Source organism: Pinus tabuliformis, chromosome 4_1, assembly GCF_031772625.1.
Source record: "Pinus tabuliformis cultivar Carrire ecotype Pingquan chromosome 4_1, CPIR1, whole genome shotgun sequence".
Taxonomy (NCBI): domain Eukaryota; kingdom Viridiplantae; phylum Streptophyta; class Pinopsida; order Pinales; family Pinaceae; genus Pinus; species Pinus tabuliformis.
In genome coordinates this window covers 735,931,107-735,951,427 of record NC_142303.1, presented here as the reverse complement: position 1 = coordinate 735,951,427, position 20,321 = coordinate 735,931,107, and the positions used below count along the sequence as shown (strand labels likewise).

General features: G+C 36.1%; 1 protein-coding gene across 1 annotated transcript; it reads left to right on the top strand.

The window, feature by feature from the left end:
- The first annotated feature begins 7,701 nt into the window (after window positions 1–7,701).
- On the top strand, window positions 7,702–14,976 carry LOC149178252 (uncharacterized). Its single transcript, XM_089423580.1, has 2 exons — window positions 7,702–7,907; window positions 14,243–14,976. The coding sequence occupies exons 1-2, from the start codon at window positions 7,718–7,720 to the stop codon at window positions 14,809–14,811; spliced, it is 759 nt and encodes a 252-aa protein (XP_089279706.1). The 5' UTR covers window positions 7,702–7,717; the 3' UTR covers window positions 14,812–14,976.
- Window positions 14,977–20,321: the final 5,345 nt, after the last annotated feature.

Here is a 20,321-nt window from a genome sequence, read left to right as displayed (position 1 = left end):
TTGTTCATAGTCTTTCAATTTATTTGATTCATATGTGATGAACTTTCCTTCTGCAGTTAATACTCCACCAACTCCTTCCTTACTTGCATTTGTGCAAATAGAAAATGATTTTTTTGGATCTGCTACTTTTAACAATGACGCAGTGGTGAGAAATTGCTTTAGTTGCTCAAAACTTTGTTGGCATTCTGCGGTCTAATGGAAAGCAGGCCTTTTTTCTGCAGGGATGTCATAAGAAAAGCTATATTTGAAAAAAAAATTATGAATCGACGGTAATAACCTGCCAAGCCCAAAAACGATATAATATCTGCAACATTTTTTGGGTCTGTCCATTCCATTATCATTTTAATCTTCTCTAGATCAATCATTATGCATTCCATTGATACAGCATGACCCAAATACTGAATTTTATCTTTGTAAAAATTTCACTTGCTATACTTGGCATATAGTTGATTGTCTTGCAAAATCTGCAACACTATTCCTAAGTGTTGTTTGTGATCCTCCTGATTTTTTGAATAAATTAATATATCATCAATAAAAATCAGCACAAATTTATCTAGGAAAGGCTAAAATATATTGTGCATCAGGCTCATAAAAGTAGCTGGGGCATTTGTAAGGCTGAAAGGCAGTACGACGAACTTGTAATGACCATAGTGAGTTAGGAAGGCAGTCTTAAAGATGTCCTCATCCTTTATTCAGATTTGGTGATAACTAGATCTTAGATCAATCTTAGAGAATATGTTGGCCCCCTACACTTGGTCAAATAAGTCGTCAATCCAAGGTAAAGGATATCTATTTTTGATGGTGAGTTTGTTTAGCTATCGGTAGTCAATGCATAACCTTAAAGTCCCATCCTTCTTTCGAACAAACAGCACAGGGGCTCCCCATGCTGACACACTGGGACGAATGTACCCTTTGTCTAAAATCTCATGTAACTGCATTTTGAGTTCTGTTAACTCAGGACGCTCATGCGGTAAGGGGATTTTCAAACGGGGGCTTCTCCAGGTATGAGTTTGATGGTAAAATCGATGTCACGTCTAAGGGCATCCCAGGAATAGTTTCTAGAAATACATCCACAAATTCTTGGATTACAGGAATGTTTTCTAAAGAAGTCATCTTATCTCTGTCATTAGAGTATCCTAATTGAACAGTGTAAATCTGGTAGCCTTTTCTAATGCATTTTCTAAGCTAGTTAGTAGTGATGGGGCATAACTTCATTCTTTTCTTGATTCCTTCAATTTCTTTCCTTTGCCAATATTTTGTAAGGTAGTTCACAGATTTCTTTTTACAATCCACTAAGTACCAATTTCCTTCTAAGCAGTCCATTCCTATTAATACATCATAGGAACCTAGGGAAATATATTTAGATCAACATGAATGAGATTCCCTAAAACTATGATAGGACATTTTTCTGATTTGGCAGACACCTTCCTCTTAGCTCTCGTGGCTAGTTGTACCAACCAAGATTTCTTAAATTTGTTACTCGATAGTTGACATTTGTCTACCACCTTGGGACTAATATAACTCAGGCTAGCACCTGGATCAAATAAAACATAAATAGGTTGATTAGCAATCATACCTTCGCCCTTGATCATGGTGGGCTGGTATTCTATCCGATGGTCGTCCAAAGCAACATTAATTTTGGGCATACTGCTTGCTATGTCTCCAACTGTGGAAGCTTCTTGCATGTTGGAAAGTTGTTCAGCTCAAGGCTTGTGTGGGAAGTTCTTATAATAGTGAGACTCTCCAGAGCCCCATCATTGCAGAGGTGGTTGTTTGGTCATAGGATCATTAATTCCCTCTATTTGTTTGCTTTCGGGGTATGCTGGAAACTTGGGCAGATTTCTGGTAAATTTTCCAAAGGTTCCTTGTTGATTATTCTGACCATTGCCTAACTTTTGTTGTCTATTTGGGGTTAGATTCCACATTCTTTTGCCTGAAATTCCTTTGGGCGCCTCATTTTTCTGTTTCATCTGCTAGTAATAGATACGGGATTTTCACACTGCATCATCCATCGACCTCAAATAGTCGAATTCCGACTTCTCCTTCATCAAATTACGCAAACTACTGATAAACCGTTGAATTTTTGCTTTTTCCTCCTGCATGTATGGAACATATCGTAACAAGGAGGTGAATCATTTCACATATTCGTCCATAGTCAAAGTTCCCAATCTTAACTCATGGAACTCCTTTTCTTTTTCATTGTAATAACGCTCAGTCAAGAATTTATCCTTAAAATGTTTCTAGAATTTTTGCCACGTCAGCTGTTCTTCATCAATATTTCTCACTGTTTTCATTTCTTTCCACCAGAGAGTCACTTTTCCCCGTAATTAATAAACTGCTAATCATGCTTTGAGCTTGTCAGTATATTCATAAATTTGGAAATATTTCCCCATATCTATCATCCATGCTTCAACTGCCTCCTTGGATTATCCTTCAAATAGTGATGGTTTTATTTTCTTAAACTCACCTTGTAATTTTGTCTTTTGTTTTTTGGTCTTAAACGTTATCCGAATGCCCTTATTCATCCTCCTTATGTCCTTCTACTGATTTAGCATTATCCTCACCATGGTGAGTTGTTGGTGTTCTTTCTTTGTCCTCCATACTGGGGTCTGACCTTCGCTGATTCTGTTTGTCATATAGACTCTTGAGAATCTTCTCTTGCTCCTACCTCATGCATCCATTATCTGACCTCAAATTTATCATTTATGTACGTAGTTGCTGCATTGTTTCTAGCAGCACAACATTAGCTTGTCGAGACTCCTCTCCCAGCTGTATCCATATATCCATATTGGCCTCTACATAAGGCACCTCTAGGTGGTTCGGTATCCCGAGGCTCCTCTGCATGTTGTGTGCGGACTTTTGTCTCTGTCTCTGTGTTCACATTTACAACTCAATTGTTTATTGCATATTTTAAGCATGATAGAGCTTATTTTTTTTCTTTGTGTATTATTTAACCTAGAAGCCTCAGTGTACAAATCTGGGCTCTGGTACCATTTTAACGCATCCTACTAAAATAAAATTCTTCCTTAAGCACCCATAGTTAAAATTTATACCTTACTCTATATAATACATTACTTATTAGAACTTAATTGCATCCTTAATAACAAGGTGTGATTCAATTTATTAAAGGTTTGGGATTAAACATAAATGGATCCATCTACATGGATTATCTACTTGTCACCATGGTTGAGCTCCACCTATCCTCACCTCGATGGATGAGATGAGTCTCTCTGCCTGGTTCGAATTAATGCTAAGGGTGTAAGAGTTAATAGTGAGTCTAGCCAGTGCAGAGTAATCCAGGCATTGAAAACATAGCCCTTTTAATTGTAAACCCTAACCTTACCTCACCATTCTATTTTGCTCTACCAGTGGCGAGAATGGTTGCAACTTTATAATGAGCCGCGAGTCAAAAAATGGATATGGGGGTTTTGCTTTCGCATCGGCTTGGTCATCATGCCACATCTGACGGTTCTTGATTTAATGGATACTGCCTTCAGTCAAATTGTTGGAGACGAGGTAAGCTGACCAGTTGATACAATATTTGTTTTATTTCATTGTTTCTCTCGTTCCTTCCCAATATCACTGATAACAGAATATTTTACAAGCATACTCAGGTGGATGGTCTCGGTTCTTCCCTCAACCCCGGTAGCCGAACAGGGATATCCTTCTGCAGCGAAACCCAGGTTTTCCCTACTCCTGAGTTCATACGAGCACCATTTTCCCTTTTGATAAATTATGGTTTGACATTCTGTTACTGGGCTATCAGGTCTGCAAGGCTCCATCGACGACACAGTTCCTTCTAGGTATAGATGTAGTTAGCATAGATTTTTAAATGTTTATATGTAGGGTTAATAATCCCGACAACTAACCTCTGATGGGTTTTCATGGGTTTTACAAGTAACAACTCGATCATGTTCCCAGAGTCAATGTGCGTTGAAAGGGATCTATACTAAAACTAATTCGACAGTTCTCTGCTATGATTACAGGTTGGTCTAAATTCACAAATCGACAACATGATTTGGGTACTAACATTTAAACTAGTAAGGCTAGATTTAGTTTAACGTTGAAGGGTGGGAGGGTTTGCTGGCTCTCAGCATGGCGAAACCCTCACCGTAACCCAGAATTCATATTTGTTGAAAGGGATGTTGAATATGTGATCTAGTTGTAGCAATTTCTGATTTGCAGCTTGGCTGCATGAACCTTACTGTAATATTTTGAATGGATTTGAACTGTAATAATTTATAGTTATCATTTTATGGCATACGTTTCCCAACAATGCTACTCTGTTTCTTGGTTTGGTCTGAAGGTTTGTTTGAATTTATATGGATAACCCTCTCCAAGTCTCAGCCTTGCGTGGACAACTCGGGTATGGAACCGATCTCCATCGATTCCAGAGATTGCATGTATATGAATATATTCGTAGTTTAGAATGTCATGTCTACTGAATGAAAGCGGGTTTATGACGAGAGTTCTGAACAATGGAATACTTAATAATGGCTATAGCTCTTGAGGGCATCCGATCTATGCATTATTATTCTTACTCTTTGTTTTAATAGGTGATAACCTACTAGTGAATAAGAAAATTCTCGTAATTGTAATGAGTCTTGAATGCATGCTGAATCTTGAGTATATGTTAAGTCAGGGTATATATTGAATCTGAATTCTTTCATGTTTTACAATCGAAAGGAATTTATACTTTCAGGTTGAGCTGGGCCTTTCTCTATTAAGAAAGTCGTGATTATTCTGTTTTTTTTTCTTTTGTGATTTGGTACTTGTGTGGATAGATAAATTTAGTTTTCCATTTCATAAATATATAAAATTAACAAAATCTAAGTCATTATTACAACTCTACTATCCTTACATCTGTCTATAATACAACAATGTATTCCTTAGATTTGTAAGGTTATAATTCCGTAAAGTTTGGTTTCAGTCATGATATAAAACTAGGAAAAGATATGAAATCAATCCTTTTCTATGATGAATACAACAGAATATACAAGATGTTACTCATAATCAGTAGTACCTAGCTTAGAGATAGAAGAAAACAGAATCATTACTCCTAGTTATACACCATTTCAACTGTCAATAATAAATATAAAATTTTCGTACCTATACTGTGCAATTAATATTCTTTCTGGAAGGTCTCAACACCAAGCGATGGACCTGGCAATCACGTCCACGGCCCCCACCGAGCACTTCCTACTCCTAACAGTTTGAACTAGAAGCAGTCAAGTGTCTTGGGTGTCAGGACTACTATCCAACCTCAAGTCGCACGCCCATTCGACTGTTTGCCATAGTTAAAATCTTCCCACTGGTATCTCTACCCAACTCAAAGAAAAATTCTTTCCGCCTCCACAACTCCTTTCCTTTCCCCTTTTGGGTAAAAGGGGTGGCAAGGGGTTGTTATAACTGTTTTGTATTCAGTTTTCTTTAATTAACATTGTTTAATTTCTTTAGACAAAAATTTCATGAGACTTGGCTTTTCTAGCTTTAACTTCTTAACAAACATGTCAAGTGAATTTAAAAGTTTCTAAATTCTACATAAAACTTGGTAAAAATAAAAATAATTATGGTGCAACAAAAAGTGTTACAAATTTCTGTTTTCATTATGAATTAAAATAAATATATTTGACTTTTTATGTTTATTAGTTATTTATCAAATTAATAAAAGTAATTGCATTTTATTAATAAATAATATATATAAAAAAGATTGCATTGGATTCTATTGATCAAGAGCATCTATGTATTTTGTCTCAAGAGGTTTTATAAGTTAGTATATATGAGATATTGTCATTTAAGTACATTACACCATCTAATAAATAAATGAGTTTAAATCCGCTTTAAATTCAAACTTATCAAATCTTTAACTATCTAAACTTTTTAAAACGTATATATTTTTCAATAACTTAAGATGAAAACGTATATTTCTTTAATAACTTGAGATGAAAAAGTTGAATGAAAAAAAAAATTAAAATCCAAATTTAAAATTGACTTCTACTTACAATATGTAATTATAATACGTGAAATAAATGAAGAGGTATAGTTTCCATTAATTGCTAATACATCGTACATCAATCATGTGAACTACCATACATGTCTGTAATCCTGTCTTAAACTACGTACTCTTAAGGCATCGAGTCCTCTCCCTCGATGTGAAAAAGTAAATAAATGATATCTTGAGATGTTATCATCCGGTGGGATATCATATTATTATTGGTACTGGCAATTTGGGTTAGTAAGGTTTCATGATAGATTTGGAATATGGATAATTCTATGTCGCGATAGCTTGATACATACAAGTATTTGTCACACAACTGTTTGATACATACAAGTATTTGCTTGTTGCATATGGTTCTAAATTTAGTTCAGATTTTTAAGTGTTTTTTTTCTCTAAATTGAAGCAGACGTAACGGTTGAAATAATCAAAATTAATTAGTGCTTTGGTTTTAAAATTCAACCCTGTGCAATAACTTAAATGTTTGCTACTTGTCCTTAAGTTAAAGTCATAAAATTACTATCTTTAATGCTACGCAATTACACAAATAGGTTCTATATGTAGTTGAGTTAAAGTCATAAACGCTACTATCTTGAATGCCGATGAAAATCATTACCCTCAGGAACAAAATGGATAAATTTAAAGTTTTTTTTTTTACCAACCTCCACCGAAAATCATAGAAACAAGACGATAGGAATTTTCTTTTCAATCTCCCCCGTCCAATATGGCAAACTGTTCGAAAATGTTTATTATAATATGTGGTTTTTGTTTGCATGCAATCCTAGTTAAGGTGGGTATCGGACGATCTATTCAACGGGCAATGTTGAATTAAATTATTAAGAACCCATAGTTGACGTGACAGAACCCTTTGGCGAATCCCTGGTCGTCAATCTGTTATGATTTCGATGGACAAAAAGTCAAGGAGTATTTATTTATTTTGTTTTTTTGGGCACAGCGCGCTTCGAATTCGCAGCGGTGCGGTCCCGCGAGCCCCTTAATCACGCTGTTTACCTGCGTTTACTTCTCTCACAACATAACCATCGCTTACAGGTTCGTTGTTAAAGCGCAGATGTAGCGATCGAAGTTGACTGTAAAAATATCGAAATCTAACCTTTTGACGATAATGCGTTGAACACGACAAAAACAATTAATTTTATATTCCAACCGATGCCCGACCATTTTGATTCGTATAATAATTTTGAAATTACCGATCATTTTGATTCGTATGGTTATTTTGAAATTCCAACCCCTCCTTTTTATCCCCCGAATAGTCTGGAAGACATGAGCGCCCTCTCCATGTTTGTCCGATTTCCAAATATTTAGAGAATCTACCATCGATTTAATCTCAGGGTCTTTTTATCCATATAATTATTTAGAAATTACAAAAAGCTTAGACTATCGGCATATTCATGCGGGTCATGTCTTTGTTGGCGGTTTTCTCCCTTTTATATTGCAGTTGTCTAACCAGGCCAGTAGATCGCCGAATCATTTCCAAATTTTTGAGTGTTTAAATGGTTTTTTATTCAGCACCATCAAAACACCAAAAAAATTTCTACAGATTTTTCTCAAAAGCATTACCGGAATTTCTATTCTTTTCGGGACGAAATTGTTGACTGTTTAGACTAGGCGTTTTATATATCAGATTGCCAGATCCCTTGTGCACATATATTGAACAAAATATTCTTATTAATGCTGTGTACGTTTGTCAGATCAATCGATATAATGAGGATGAGCTGCAACGCCTGCCGAGTTCTGCGGAAGGGCTGCGGTGAATCCTGCATTCTCAGGCCCTGCCTCCACTGGATACCCACCGCAGAGTCACAAGCGAACGCCACCATTTTCTTAGCTAAGTTCTATGGGCGTGCTGGGCTAACGAATCTCATTAGCAACGGCCCCGAGCATTTGAGGCCTGGTAATCTTCTCATATTAACACTAGTTTATCTAAACGTATCTAAGTTTTATGGATAGGCGAAGATGTAAATCGGTACCTCTCTGAATCGTATTTATGGCATAAACGCTGCTCTAATATGCAGTTTGAGGTAAGGTTTGATATTTTCATATGCATCTCCAGATTACAAATAAGCTGTTTTCACAAACCCATGTTAATCCGATCGGTTATACAGCTGTAGATTTCAAATTTCAATTTTTAATTTACGTGATATCTGAAACAACTTTCTGCCATACGCATCTCTAGATTTCATAAGCACATACAAAACCCTAATTCACACAAACCTGCGCTGGTTTTTATGTTCAACGATGAATACACCCTCAGTTTCAGTCAAGTTTTATAGTATATGCTTCAGACAAAGTTCCCTTAAAGCTTATTCACGCAAACCTGTACTTCCGTGGTGTTCGGCTTTTCCCTGAACCTTTCTCCACATAGAATTGTTCACAGAAGCACATCAGTCTTTGGTCGCCGATAAGGAAAGGAGGTGGTAAAGGCGTTTAAACATGGAAGGTATGCAACAACCTTTCTATGTTTACTGCGCGGGAATACTTACTATGGATTACGGCATGGTGTTTGCTGTCTCTGTATGATGTTTTTACACCTGCGGCTACTTCGTGTGGATGTTGAGATTTGTGTTTGGCTGGGATGGGGTTATTTATGGTCCTCGCTGCTGCCATGCCGGAAGCAAATTATTAGGATAGTGGGGCTGATAATTGGGTCTATTTGGTGTGGTTTGAGTCCCTACACTGGGCTGGGAAATGTCCATTGTCTTCTTGAACGGTTTGTTCTCCATACTTCAGTCGGAGATAATAGATGATTTTCTTTATTGCTATCTATATATTATTATGCATGATTAAGAATCATTTTCCTCCCTCTACCAAGCGACCAAATGCTTATTTGGACTGATATCTTTTCTCTCGCGTGCTCACAACACAATCGGGGGAAGAGATCTTGTCCGCGTCATATAAACTACTATACTATACTTTGTTGCAACGGTGGGTGAATTCTTTCATTATTTCTAGGCCATGCAAGGAATTTGGATTCAGGCTTTGTAACAGGTGGTGGAAGTGTCTCAGAAGAAGTGTCTCAGATGTTGTAGTTGTTGTGAAGGGTAGATATTTGGGACTATCAAGTCTTGGCTCTAGTCGTGAATGCGTTGTTTCATGGGCGTTTTTCTCTGGGCACTCGTGCATCATGGCTGACAGGTTGTTTCGGCCACTGGTTATTGATTTCCAGTGCATTTTGAATTTTCCGATGGGGGACATTGGGGGATCACTTATTTGATATGACTAGGTTCACTATCCGCTTTATTCCCTAATGGATATATATGGATATATTGTGACCAATTTGGCCATTGATAGTTGCGTTCTGAAGGCTCGGATCGGGCATTTTATTTTTCTATTTGTATGTGTCCGTTCTTTCCCTTTTCAAACTACGATCCGGGGCTGGTTTCCCTCGTTTGGCAGTATGTGGGTGTTATGTGGTGTGTGTATAACCTCTGCGCCTGATGTTTGGGATGCTGAGACATTCCTAGTGGTAGATTCCTGCATGATACACTTGTTAGTGGAACTAACACACTTTGACGAGCTTTTATGATTGTGTTTATTCCACTATCTACATAGATCTGTGGGTCTCCGAACCTACACTCTGTGCCCTGCATATAGAATGATGTCCATAACAGACCCTTTTGCATCAGATACATCGGCACACGAATCATTCATTCGTGCGATGCTGGAAGCGGAAACGAACCACCGGATTTTCTCTCGGACAGACCTGGATCGTGGGCCCATATACACAAATACTTGGCGCACGATGGATTCCCCGAAGGTTTCTCCAGGTGGCCGACATGCAATTCCTTGTTCACATGGGCAGCTACACGACTACGACAGGGACATTCATTCCCGGAAACAACATCATCCTTTCAATATTTCCACTCCGGCGCCAATTCTCAGTTTCAGCCATGATTTGTTGATAGATCGAGTAAACTGTTTGGGAGAAGGAGATATGAGGAGCTGGGTAGAAACAAAATGGAAGTCTCTTCTGGGATATATGCCCTCGGTGGTAAGGTTGATGAATGGATGGTACAAATTTCATTTCCTAAACGAGGATGATTTAGACAAAATCAAGGTGCTGCCATGTATTAAGGGGAGGGGTTTTTTGGCTCTGCACTCATGGTAGGTTGGCTTGAATCCCCTTAAGGAGACACTCAAAAATAAAATGATATGGGTCAAATTGCCTAGTTTGCCAACTGAATTCTGGACTCGGCAAATCCTCATGGATATAAGGAATGTGATTGGGAAGTTAGCTTATGTCAACCCATAGTGTTTGGCAGCTCGAGATAAAAGAATTGCATGGATTTTGATTAAAAAGGAATATAGAGGGAGCTTCTCAGACCATATCAAACTACTCTAGGAGGGCACACATCTGGTCTAAAGGTGGTGGTAAAAGAATTGGATAGGAGGAAGAAATACCAAAGGAAAAATGATCTAAAAGATATATATGTTGCATTGGATATGCTGAGTCCACAATTGTTACAACACAATCCCTCAATGTTACTAAGGGCTGCAATACACTCACTGGAACAAAAAATAAAACATATTCTACAAATTCGGGAGGCTACATGGCACCTAAAGAGTAGGGCCATATGGATCTGGGAGGGTGATAGAAATACAAAATTCTTCCACAAATTTTCCAATCACAGAAGAAAGGTAAACTCCATATGGGAGATAATTGACACAAAAGGGAACCGGATACAATCTCAACAGGATATAAGTAAAGTGGTTGTCCAACATTTTGAAAAGGCTTATAGACGCAGAGGGGCGGACTATGCCGAGGACCAGATTTGGGGGGTGGACGTATATCCCAACATGTTTGATGATGATGCAAACACGACCCTATATAAAGAGGTCATGAGGGAGGAAATATTGGAGGTGCTCAAATATTTTAAAAGAGACAAATTCTCGGGACCTGATGGATGGACGGTCAAACTATTTACACATTTTTTTGACATTCTTCAGGGGGACCTCCTGGCAATGGTGGAAGAATCGAGGATCAAGGGGTATATCCATCCTTATATATGTTTGACCTACATTGCCCTCATTCCAAAAAGGACATCCACTGGATCCTTCATGGATTATCGACCCATTTCACTTTGTAATCTTATATATAAGATTATATCCAAGACTATTGTGACGGGATTAAGCACACCCTATCAAAATATATATCCCCCGAACAATTCAGTTTCCTATAAAACAGACGGATCCACGATGTTGTGGCCACTTCTCAAGAATGTTTCCATTCAATCCACACCAAAAAACTAAATGTTGTTGTTATGAAGGTCGACCTGCAGAAGGGATATGACTGCCTAGGCTGGGGATATCTAAGGATGGTTTCCCAAAACATTGGACTACAAGTCAAGAATGCGGAATCGATCGTGGCTTGCATTACTAATGATAGATATGTTATTATTATAAATGGATATGCCACTTTTTTTTCGTGGCAGGCCGGGGGCTCAGACAAGGATGTACCCTCTCCATTATTATCCATTTTGGCAATGGATGGACTCAGTTTGCATATCAAGAAAGCTATGGCGGAGGGTGATTTTTGTGCTATGGTTCTTGGCCAAAATATCAAGATTTCACATAGTTTTTTTGTGGACGATGTGCTAATAATGGGCATGATCAATAGGTTTGCATGGTTGACTTTATTCCACATCTTTACCAAATTTGGGAATGCCACGAGACTATTCATGAATCTACAGAAGTCTATCATTTTATATGGCAATTGTGATCTGGAGGACATTGCATACATCCGAAGATTATTTGGGGTGGGGGTTGATGTATTGGTGGGGGGCATGAAATACTTGGGATATCATATCAAACCAATAAATATAGGATAAATTACTGGATGTGGTTATTGGATCATTACTATAAAAAGATCTTTGGGTGGGAGTATAGATGTCTATCACTAGGTGGACGCATTACTCTCACCCAATTAGTGATCACATGGCTACGATTATTTTGGGCCCATCGATATTGCCTCCTAAGCACCATTATTAAGAAACTTAACAGGATCACGGAAAAATACATCTTGTCTAGATCGACCACCACATATAAATACCATCTAGCTAAGTTGGCCTCCATTACAATACCAAAAAGATTGGGTGGTTTGGGGATCTTGGACTTGAGGCATTTTGGATGGTCGTTGCTACAAAAAACATTGTGGAGAGGTATTTTTGGGGATGGAATATGGTCGAATATTATTAGACATAAATACCTCAAAGACAAAGAATTTACTGTTTGGATGCATAGGGAGCTCATTGGGACTATTTCGAGGTCAGCCATATGGCTCGGCTTAAACAAAATCAGGCATAGTTTTCTACAAAACTTATGCTGGATCTTTAAGTCTCGACATAAGATAATGATTAGCCAGGACAAAATTTTAGGTATGGGGTAGGATTCACGTTCATCGGAAGGGCTCATCCAATGTATAAACAATAAGGGCATTTTCTATTGGAATCAAGCCATTAGGCAATGGCATGGTTATTTACCTATCTGGAAAAGATCGAGGGAGATGGGACTAGAGGGCCCGATGGCACAGGAATGGGAGAAGATTAGGTCTGAGATGAAATTAGTAGGTGTCAGTTTGGAGGTTGGAGATCGAATTGTTTGGCTTGGAAAAATGAAGGAGGCATAGTGGTGGTGGATGTTTAAAATACTTTCTGCAACTATGAGGTACACAACTCAGAGGTATGTTGGTTTTATAGAATACCTAGCAAGATTATTTTATTTCTTTGGCTTGTTTGGAAAAACAAGAACTTGACCTGAGAAAACCTACAAAAGAGGAACTGGAAGGGGCCTGGAGTATGTGCATTGTGCAGGAACACAACATAAGACAATATCCATATATTTCTGAAATGCCCCGTTACTATTCAGATCTTGAGCAATATTGCTCAGAACATTGGTTTTCCACACAATCAATATGATAGCATCACTCACTGTTTGTGCTGGTTGAGAAACAAAGATCCCAATGTAGGAGATGCACAATAAAATTATCTTTGAGAACTATAGGGAAAAGTTGGAGATGCACTATAAAATTATCTTTGAGAACTATAGGGAAAATGAAACACATGTGGTTGACTGCATTATTGGATGGTATACCTCTGCAAATGACTACAACAGTGGCCAATTCGTAGGAAGATAGGCCCTAGGAATGACTATCTGGCTGGGTTCTTTGATGACATGGCACAAAGGGGCACATGTGGGTGTGGTTTCTGGATCATTATATCAAGGGAACAAGAATACTGGGTCCACTGGGGTGCTGGTAGGGGCACAAATATGAAGGCAGAAGCTATAGCTTTATGGGGACTCCTTTGGTTCACTTCTTATCTGAACATTCCCACCATCCACATTTATGGAGATTCACAGACTATCATTGACCATGTATGGGGCAGCACTAAAATAAATCAACCACAACTTCATGGATGGCTCAGACAAATTGAGGTCATCTAGGGATCTCTCAGACTCAACGATTTAGCACATTGGAAAGGAAAACAACCGAAATGTGGATAACATGTCAAAGATGGGTCTACTGGATGCACTGGACAGGATTCACATTGAGATTAAGTTGGGTGACAACACATTGGATGCTGGGATCCTCTCACTCCTGGGATAACATTCCCTCATCGAAGGGATCTTACCAACTGAAAACTGGTGTCTTTATTTCTTCAAGGAGGCGGTCTCGAGGCTAGGTTTTATGTTTTGAAGATGCATAGTTTTATATTATGAAATGATATGATAGACTGAATATGTTTTGATTTAAGTGAGACATTTAAAACTGTTGCAGTTTTTTTATGTTTTAATTTTATCTGAAGTTCAATTTTATATACATAGCAAGTTATATTAGAAATGTGTAGAAACAGTTGGGATAAAGGTATAGACTGAAACTGAACAAAACAAGAAGTAGAAGCAAATACATATGCACTGTAAAAATGCTGAATAAATGAACTGTTTTTAATTCTCATATACAAAAACAGTGTTTTTTGATTACCGGAAAAAATGTTCCCTTAAACCGATTGTAAAATGTAGATGAGACTGAACAAAAGAAGATGTAGAAGCAAATACATCTGCACTGTAAAAATGCTGAAAATGCTGAATATATGAACTGTTTTTTATTCTCATATATAAAAATAGTGTTTTTTTCTTACTGAGAAAAAAAGTTCCCTTAAAGCGATTGTAAAATGTAGAAGAGAAAAAGTATATAATATTCTATAAACCCAATTTTTGTGGTGGGTGCTGCAGCTATATTCAGGTCTCTTCTCTACGAAGCATGTGGCAGAATGGTAAATCCAGTATATGGATTACTGGGCCTTGTGTGGTTGGGTAAATGGGCAGAGTGCCAGGCGGGGGTGGAGAGCATCCTGCGGGGATCCTTCCGTGCCGTTTCACAGGGAAATTTCATGTCCTCGGATTTTAAAAGTATGATGCCCATGGAAGCCACGGCCGTGCGCGAGCTGCGGAGGTCAGTGAAGTCAAGTGGCAAATTGAAGGGAATATCGCATGCGAAGCACAAACGAAGGGAAGGCGAACGTGTACCCCTTAGCAACCATATTCAGTTCAGCAGCATACCTGACGATCGGGGTGATTTAACGAACACTGTACATGATGCTGCACACAAAAGTAAATTTAATGATAAACGAAGAGAGAAATGTTCCACTATTTTCTCGGGGCAGGGAAATGATGAATTCGTTGCTGCTGGTCAAGCACCGATGGACTATTACCATCAAGCGGCATGTAACCCAGTAGGGCTAGAGCTTACAATTGGTTCTCAAGGTTCAACTTCTCCTGCGGATAAATTATCAGCTGTATAATTCCGTTGCTGTGAGGTCCACAGGGATCTTTCCATGGAGGGTTATCTGCCATGAATAACTCTATTTTCTTGTCCAGGTATATAGGGAAAACAAAACATTCATACGTATCAATTTATAGATGAAATATGAATAAACTGTCGATACACTGCAGCGCTTGGTGGAGCTACGAAGCCAGCCCTCTTTACGGTATAAGGACAATAACAATTCTATCAATCTTACTAGATAGTTATCCAGAAATATATAAAATTATATGTGTGAATTAACACAGTATGAAGGATGTTTTCCTGTCAGTAACCAAACACAAAATCTAGAAGAAGTATAAATATGAAAAATGCGTCAATCCCGATTGGTTAAACCTGTAAATATAAACTTTTAGAGTAAGCTTGAGCATTTATTGTGCTGTACTGGACTGTAACCATATACTTTTAATTTAAACGGGTTTGGGATAGTGTAAAATATGAGAACTAAGATAACATTGGTCATTTTGGGTGAATGTTATTTTAACTTTGGAATTATCCTATGCGAAGGTTTTTAAATATTTTATTTAAAATTAATTTGTATATTTTTATTTATATATATTTTTATTAAATAAAATTATTAAAAATTTATATATATTTTTATATATATATAAAACCTCATATCACTTTCTTAGAATTAGTTTAATAATAATTTATATTAATTTAAAATATATATTTTAAGATAATTATAAAGTATCAATCATAGTTATGAAGTGTCAATTTCTTATTAAAATTAGAATCCTCATTTTAGGAAGATTCTTTATTTCTCCTATTGTGCGTTATTTGCTATTATGAAGGTTTTCTCTTCTAAGGAAAATTTTTATTTATTCTACCATTTCGATTTTTGAATATACATGGTTATTATTCTCTAATTGATGAATGATTTTCTATAGTTCAATATTATTTTTGAATATACATTGTTATTATTTTTGAATATACATTGTTATTCTTCTCTAATTTTGTTGATGGATAATTTTCTATATTTCAATATTTTTAGCATCTTGGCGTTATTGCTCATGTCATTTCTACTATTTCAACTTAGACCTTTATTTTTCATTTTTTTTGTGGGTTTATCCATAGGTAAAAGAAGCTTGAAAATGTTGTTTTTTTTAAGGGAAGAATAGGCATTTAAATATTGTATTCTAAAAATTGAAAAATTTCTCAAAACTAAAAACCTAAGCCTATCTAAAATATTTATTTTGGATCATCATGTCCTTGACACTTTTCATAGGAATCTTAACGCATATTTGTGTATATATGATGAAATCTATCTTCATTTTCTTCAAATCTTCTTTATATACGTCCAAGCTATATTTGATATAAATTACCTCTAATTATATAGTAATATTTATATTTATATATAAATATGATAATTTTCTCATTCTGGATTTATATAAAAAAAATTATCTTAGATATATATATATATATATATATATATATATATATATATATATATATATATATATTATTTCTACTTTATTAAGATAGATAACGAATACTATTATTTGTTATAGATATTATATTTTTTTTGAAATCAATATATGGTGTGTTTCATTTTACTTATGTTAAAATATTTCTCAAATCTTGACATGTTACAACATCTACCCATATTGAATTAAAGAAGCATTTTGACATGTTACAACATCTACCCATATTGAATTAAAGAAGCATTTTGACATGTTACAACATCTACCTATATTGAATTAAAGAAGCATTTTTTTGGAATGGGGTTAAAAGCAAATTTAATGGAAAATGATTTTAGTTATAATAGAAATTAATTTTATTAATCATTTCTTTGAAGAAAGAGTCTTAATATACATACTTATTTTTTTAGAAACGATAGATATTTAAATACTTTTTTATAAATAATAGATATTTAAAGTATAATTGAAATTCGTAATATAAAAAATATTTGTTTGTAACATACCTTGGTAACTTCACATGAAACATGAAAATGTACGGAGTTATAATTTTTTTACACAAACTACCAATAGGTAACTATCCCAATCACTATAACACACTCCTCATTAACTATTAGATAGAGTGTTCATTAGTACATAAACTAACTTTAGTAGAGGAATAGTATGTTGCATAACCATTAACAACTACTCTTGTAGTATATTAACATAAATGGTATGTTGTAACCTTACATCCATTTCATGATTCATTCAACCACATTAATTAATCACATACTTGACATTATCAACATCACATTATGCAAGGAATCAACATCACCAAACTGACATAATAAGCAATCACATCATTGAACACCGATATACCTTGGAAACCCCATAGGGTGAAAACCAACAAACATTTAATTTTATTATTAAACACTCATGAGGGTCTTCACCCCTCACTCAATGGCTTATAAGGGAGTCCATCCCTTATCCATTGTTATAAAAAATTACAATGAAATATCATTAAAATACCACATACCTAGATAAAAGCTAATAAAATTGTCATGAAACCATTTACCCACATATCACCACTCTCTACATCCTTGTGGCATGATTTTTCCATCAGTGGACTATCCTGCAAATCATACTCATCAGCATGGACCAATAGTTCTTATCTTCCACAATGTTAAACGTAATTCATCTTTTGCAAAAATCACCATCCTTTCTTGTCATTGTTGTCATCAAGAATCTTTGGTAATATGATTAGATAAAGTATTAATAATTCAATAATCATTCTTTAAAAGATATCTTTTAACATCTATTCATATGTATACATGAGATGTAAATATAATATCACAACATGTTTCTTCTAACAACATTGTGCATATATAAACAAATAATTATCAAGAATGTCAAAATAATTACCCTCTTACTATGATCATTCTTGCACCAGCACACGTTCATATCCAAAGGAAACCATTGTAACCATCCATTTCACTTAAAGGACACTAGAAACTTATCTTTGTTTTTCATGCACCTTAGCTTCTTCTTTGTGCATGTAACTAAGTAACCTTTTCAATACAATAGATGTTCCATTCTAAGGGGAAGCTAACATGAGAGACATTATTATCATGCATGCAAATGTAAGTCCTTTTTCAAAATTCTAAGATAGAGTTATTTACAAAATTTGTTGTATGCACAAAGACATGCATTGCTCCAAACCAGAACTAATGTATTAGTCATTATTTCTTGCATGTAGATATATGTATTTTACAAAGGAAAGCTAGTACATTTATTCCAAGTAAGTATTTGTTTTACTTTCCATAATACTTATTCTTTTCTGCACACAAATCGATGTTTCTCTTTAAATGATCTAACACATTAGTTATACAAATCCATGTGTTACAGGCCTATTTGGGAACATCACAACTGACATTCATATCAATACAATTAGGGCTCATCAAACCCTAATTCAATTGTTACATGTGCTAGAAAAGTCATCAAATTTAATGCTTCCATCCATGAAAGTTTCCTAGCTTGGAACCTTGTTGAAATGCCTCCTTGGGACACCAACGCAACCTTGATTAGGGGTAACTACACTGTAGAGAAGCTAGGCCCATTCAGGCCTGCACTGTAGTGCACTTAGGCCCTCTTTGACCTAGCTCGGTGAGAATGAGTGAAATTCACATTGGATTTTGGGAATATTATCTAATTCTAAAGAATTCTAGAAGGATTCCCAGCTCTTATCTCATCCTATGAGGTCAAATTTGGATAGCATATGGATCAATTAACCCTCTACCCTCTCATCCCTTTCTCCATGGAAACTAACTCCGATTTTGGAAAGCCATTCAATGCCCAATTTATGACATAACCACCTACATTTCCCTATAAATTGACCACTCATCATAGTGATCAGGAGGTTGGAATTTGAAGATTGTAGAGAAATATTATTGGTTTGAGATTTGAGTTCATGTCAGGTAATGTTATGCTACTGGATTGGTGTGCTTTTGGTGTGACGAGGGTTGGAATTAAGCTGGAGGAGTGACACAGGATCGAACAACACTATTTGTAACTCTTCCTTCTACATTAGTAAAGTAGTTTGTTCCTTTTCTCATATTCTTGTTCATACCTATGATAATTATGTGCTCCAATGTTGTCGATTCCATTGGTTTATAGTAGATAGATCATGTATGCTTTGATCATTGTTGTTTTCTATTTCTGTTAATAGGTACTAATTGAGTGGATTCAGTTCAAGTGGGAGTGACGAGAGAAATTCAAAGGAGATCAAGGAAGCGAAAGATTAAAACTAAGTTCCTTCATCTCATCTATCTAATTTAGGAAAAGGTTAAACCACTTTCTTGCTGTTGTTCTAAGTGTAGCTACCCACTTAGCGAAAATGTGTTTATTGGTAGATACAAATTCCATATAACAAATTGGTGACCATATTGGGGAATGACTATCATTCTTGGTAGTTTATCCTTGTCATATTACATCCTAGTAGACTTTACTTGACTTCATTGATCTGTTTTCAGTAATTTTAAAGCTTTTTTGCTTGAAATTTGCACTAGAATGCCTATTCTAGGAATGTGTTGGTACTAGTGCACCCTTGGTTAGGGGACAGTGCACTGTAGTGCACCCTTGCCTTAGAGACCGTGCTCTACAGCACAATGTCTCCCACTCAGACCTGCACTGATCCCTCTCAAGGTAAAAAACCCATCTTTTGCTTGATTTTTCCAAAGTTGCTTCTGATGTTGTTTGCTGAAAGATCAAAGTTTTTTATGCCTCTGAAATCAATTTGCATTTCCTCTCCTAGCCCTACTTTGACCTTGATTGTTTAGTGTTTCTTAAGAGATTTCTTTATCATTATCAATTCATTGTCAAAGTTAGCTTACATTGATTAGTCTTTACTTTTTTGAAGAAGAATTATCGTAAATTCTTCATTTCTTTGAAAAATAAACCGTCTTAATGTCTTCGTTTCTTATGAAAAGGATTGACTGATCGATTATGCATCTAGTTCCTTTCTTTTTTATCTAAACACTAAAGGGACTAAAAAGAAAAACTTGCATTGTGCATATTGTAGTTTGTGAATGCTTGATATGAATAGCTAGGGAAATTGCATTAGGTGTGCTCTTTGCTCGTTGCCAAAGATCTGATTTCTCTATCCCTTACTAGCTACGGTTTTCATTATTAATTGAATGAAAGAATGTTTATCATGTTAGTTGCATTCTAGGAATTGCAAACATACATCATGTGGTGAACCTTGAAAGGAAAATTCTTAAGAATATCAACTTAAAAGTTATCTCAATTGACATAATGCAGCATTGTAACTTAACGCATAACATTTAGAGGTCTAGGCTAGAGACATGTCCTGGTGTCGTTAAACATAGTAGTTGTCGCTAATAGTCTACGATACATTCCCAGTGTGATACCTCATTCTACGTACATAAGTATGTCCTAGCTCATCAACGTACCTTCAAGTATATAGGGCAGTGTTATAGTACAAAAATTATAAAGGAATACTCTCACTGTGTAGTTTCGCATTAGACAACGTTAACATGGATTGGGCCTCCACGTACTTTCAGGTATATATGGGAGG

Excerpts from the sequence above, each read along its gene's own strand:
- LOC149178252 (XM_089423580.1), top strand. The coding sequence starts at position 7,718 with ATGAGGATGAGCTGCAACGCCTGCCGAGTTCTGCGGAAGGGCTGCGGT. Across the intron at positions 7,908-14,242 it reads CCCCGAGCATTTGAGGCCTG|CTATATTCAGGTCTCTTCTC; the intron begins GTAATCTTCTCA and ends TGGGTGCTGCAG.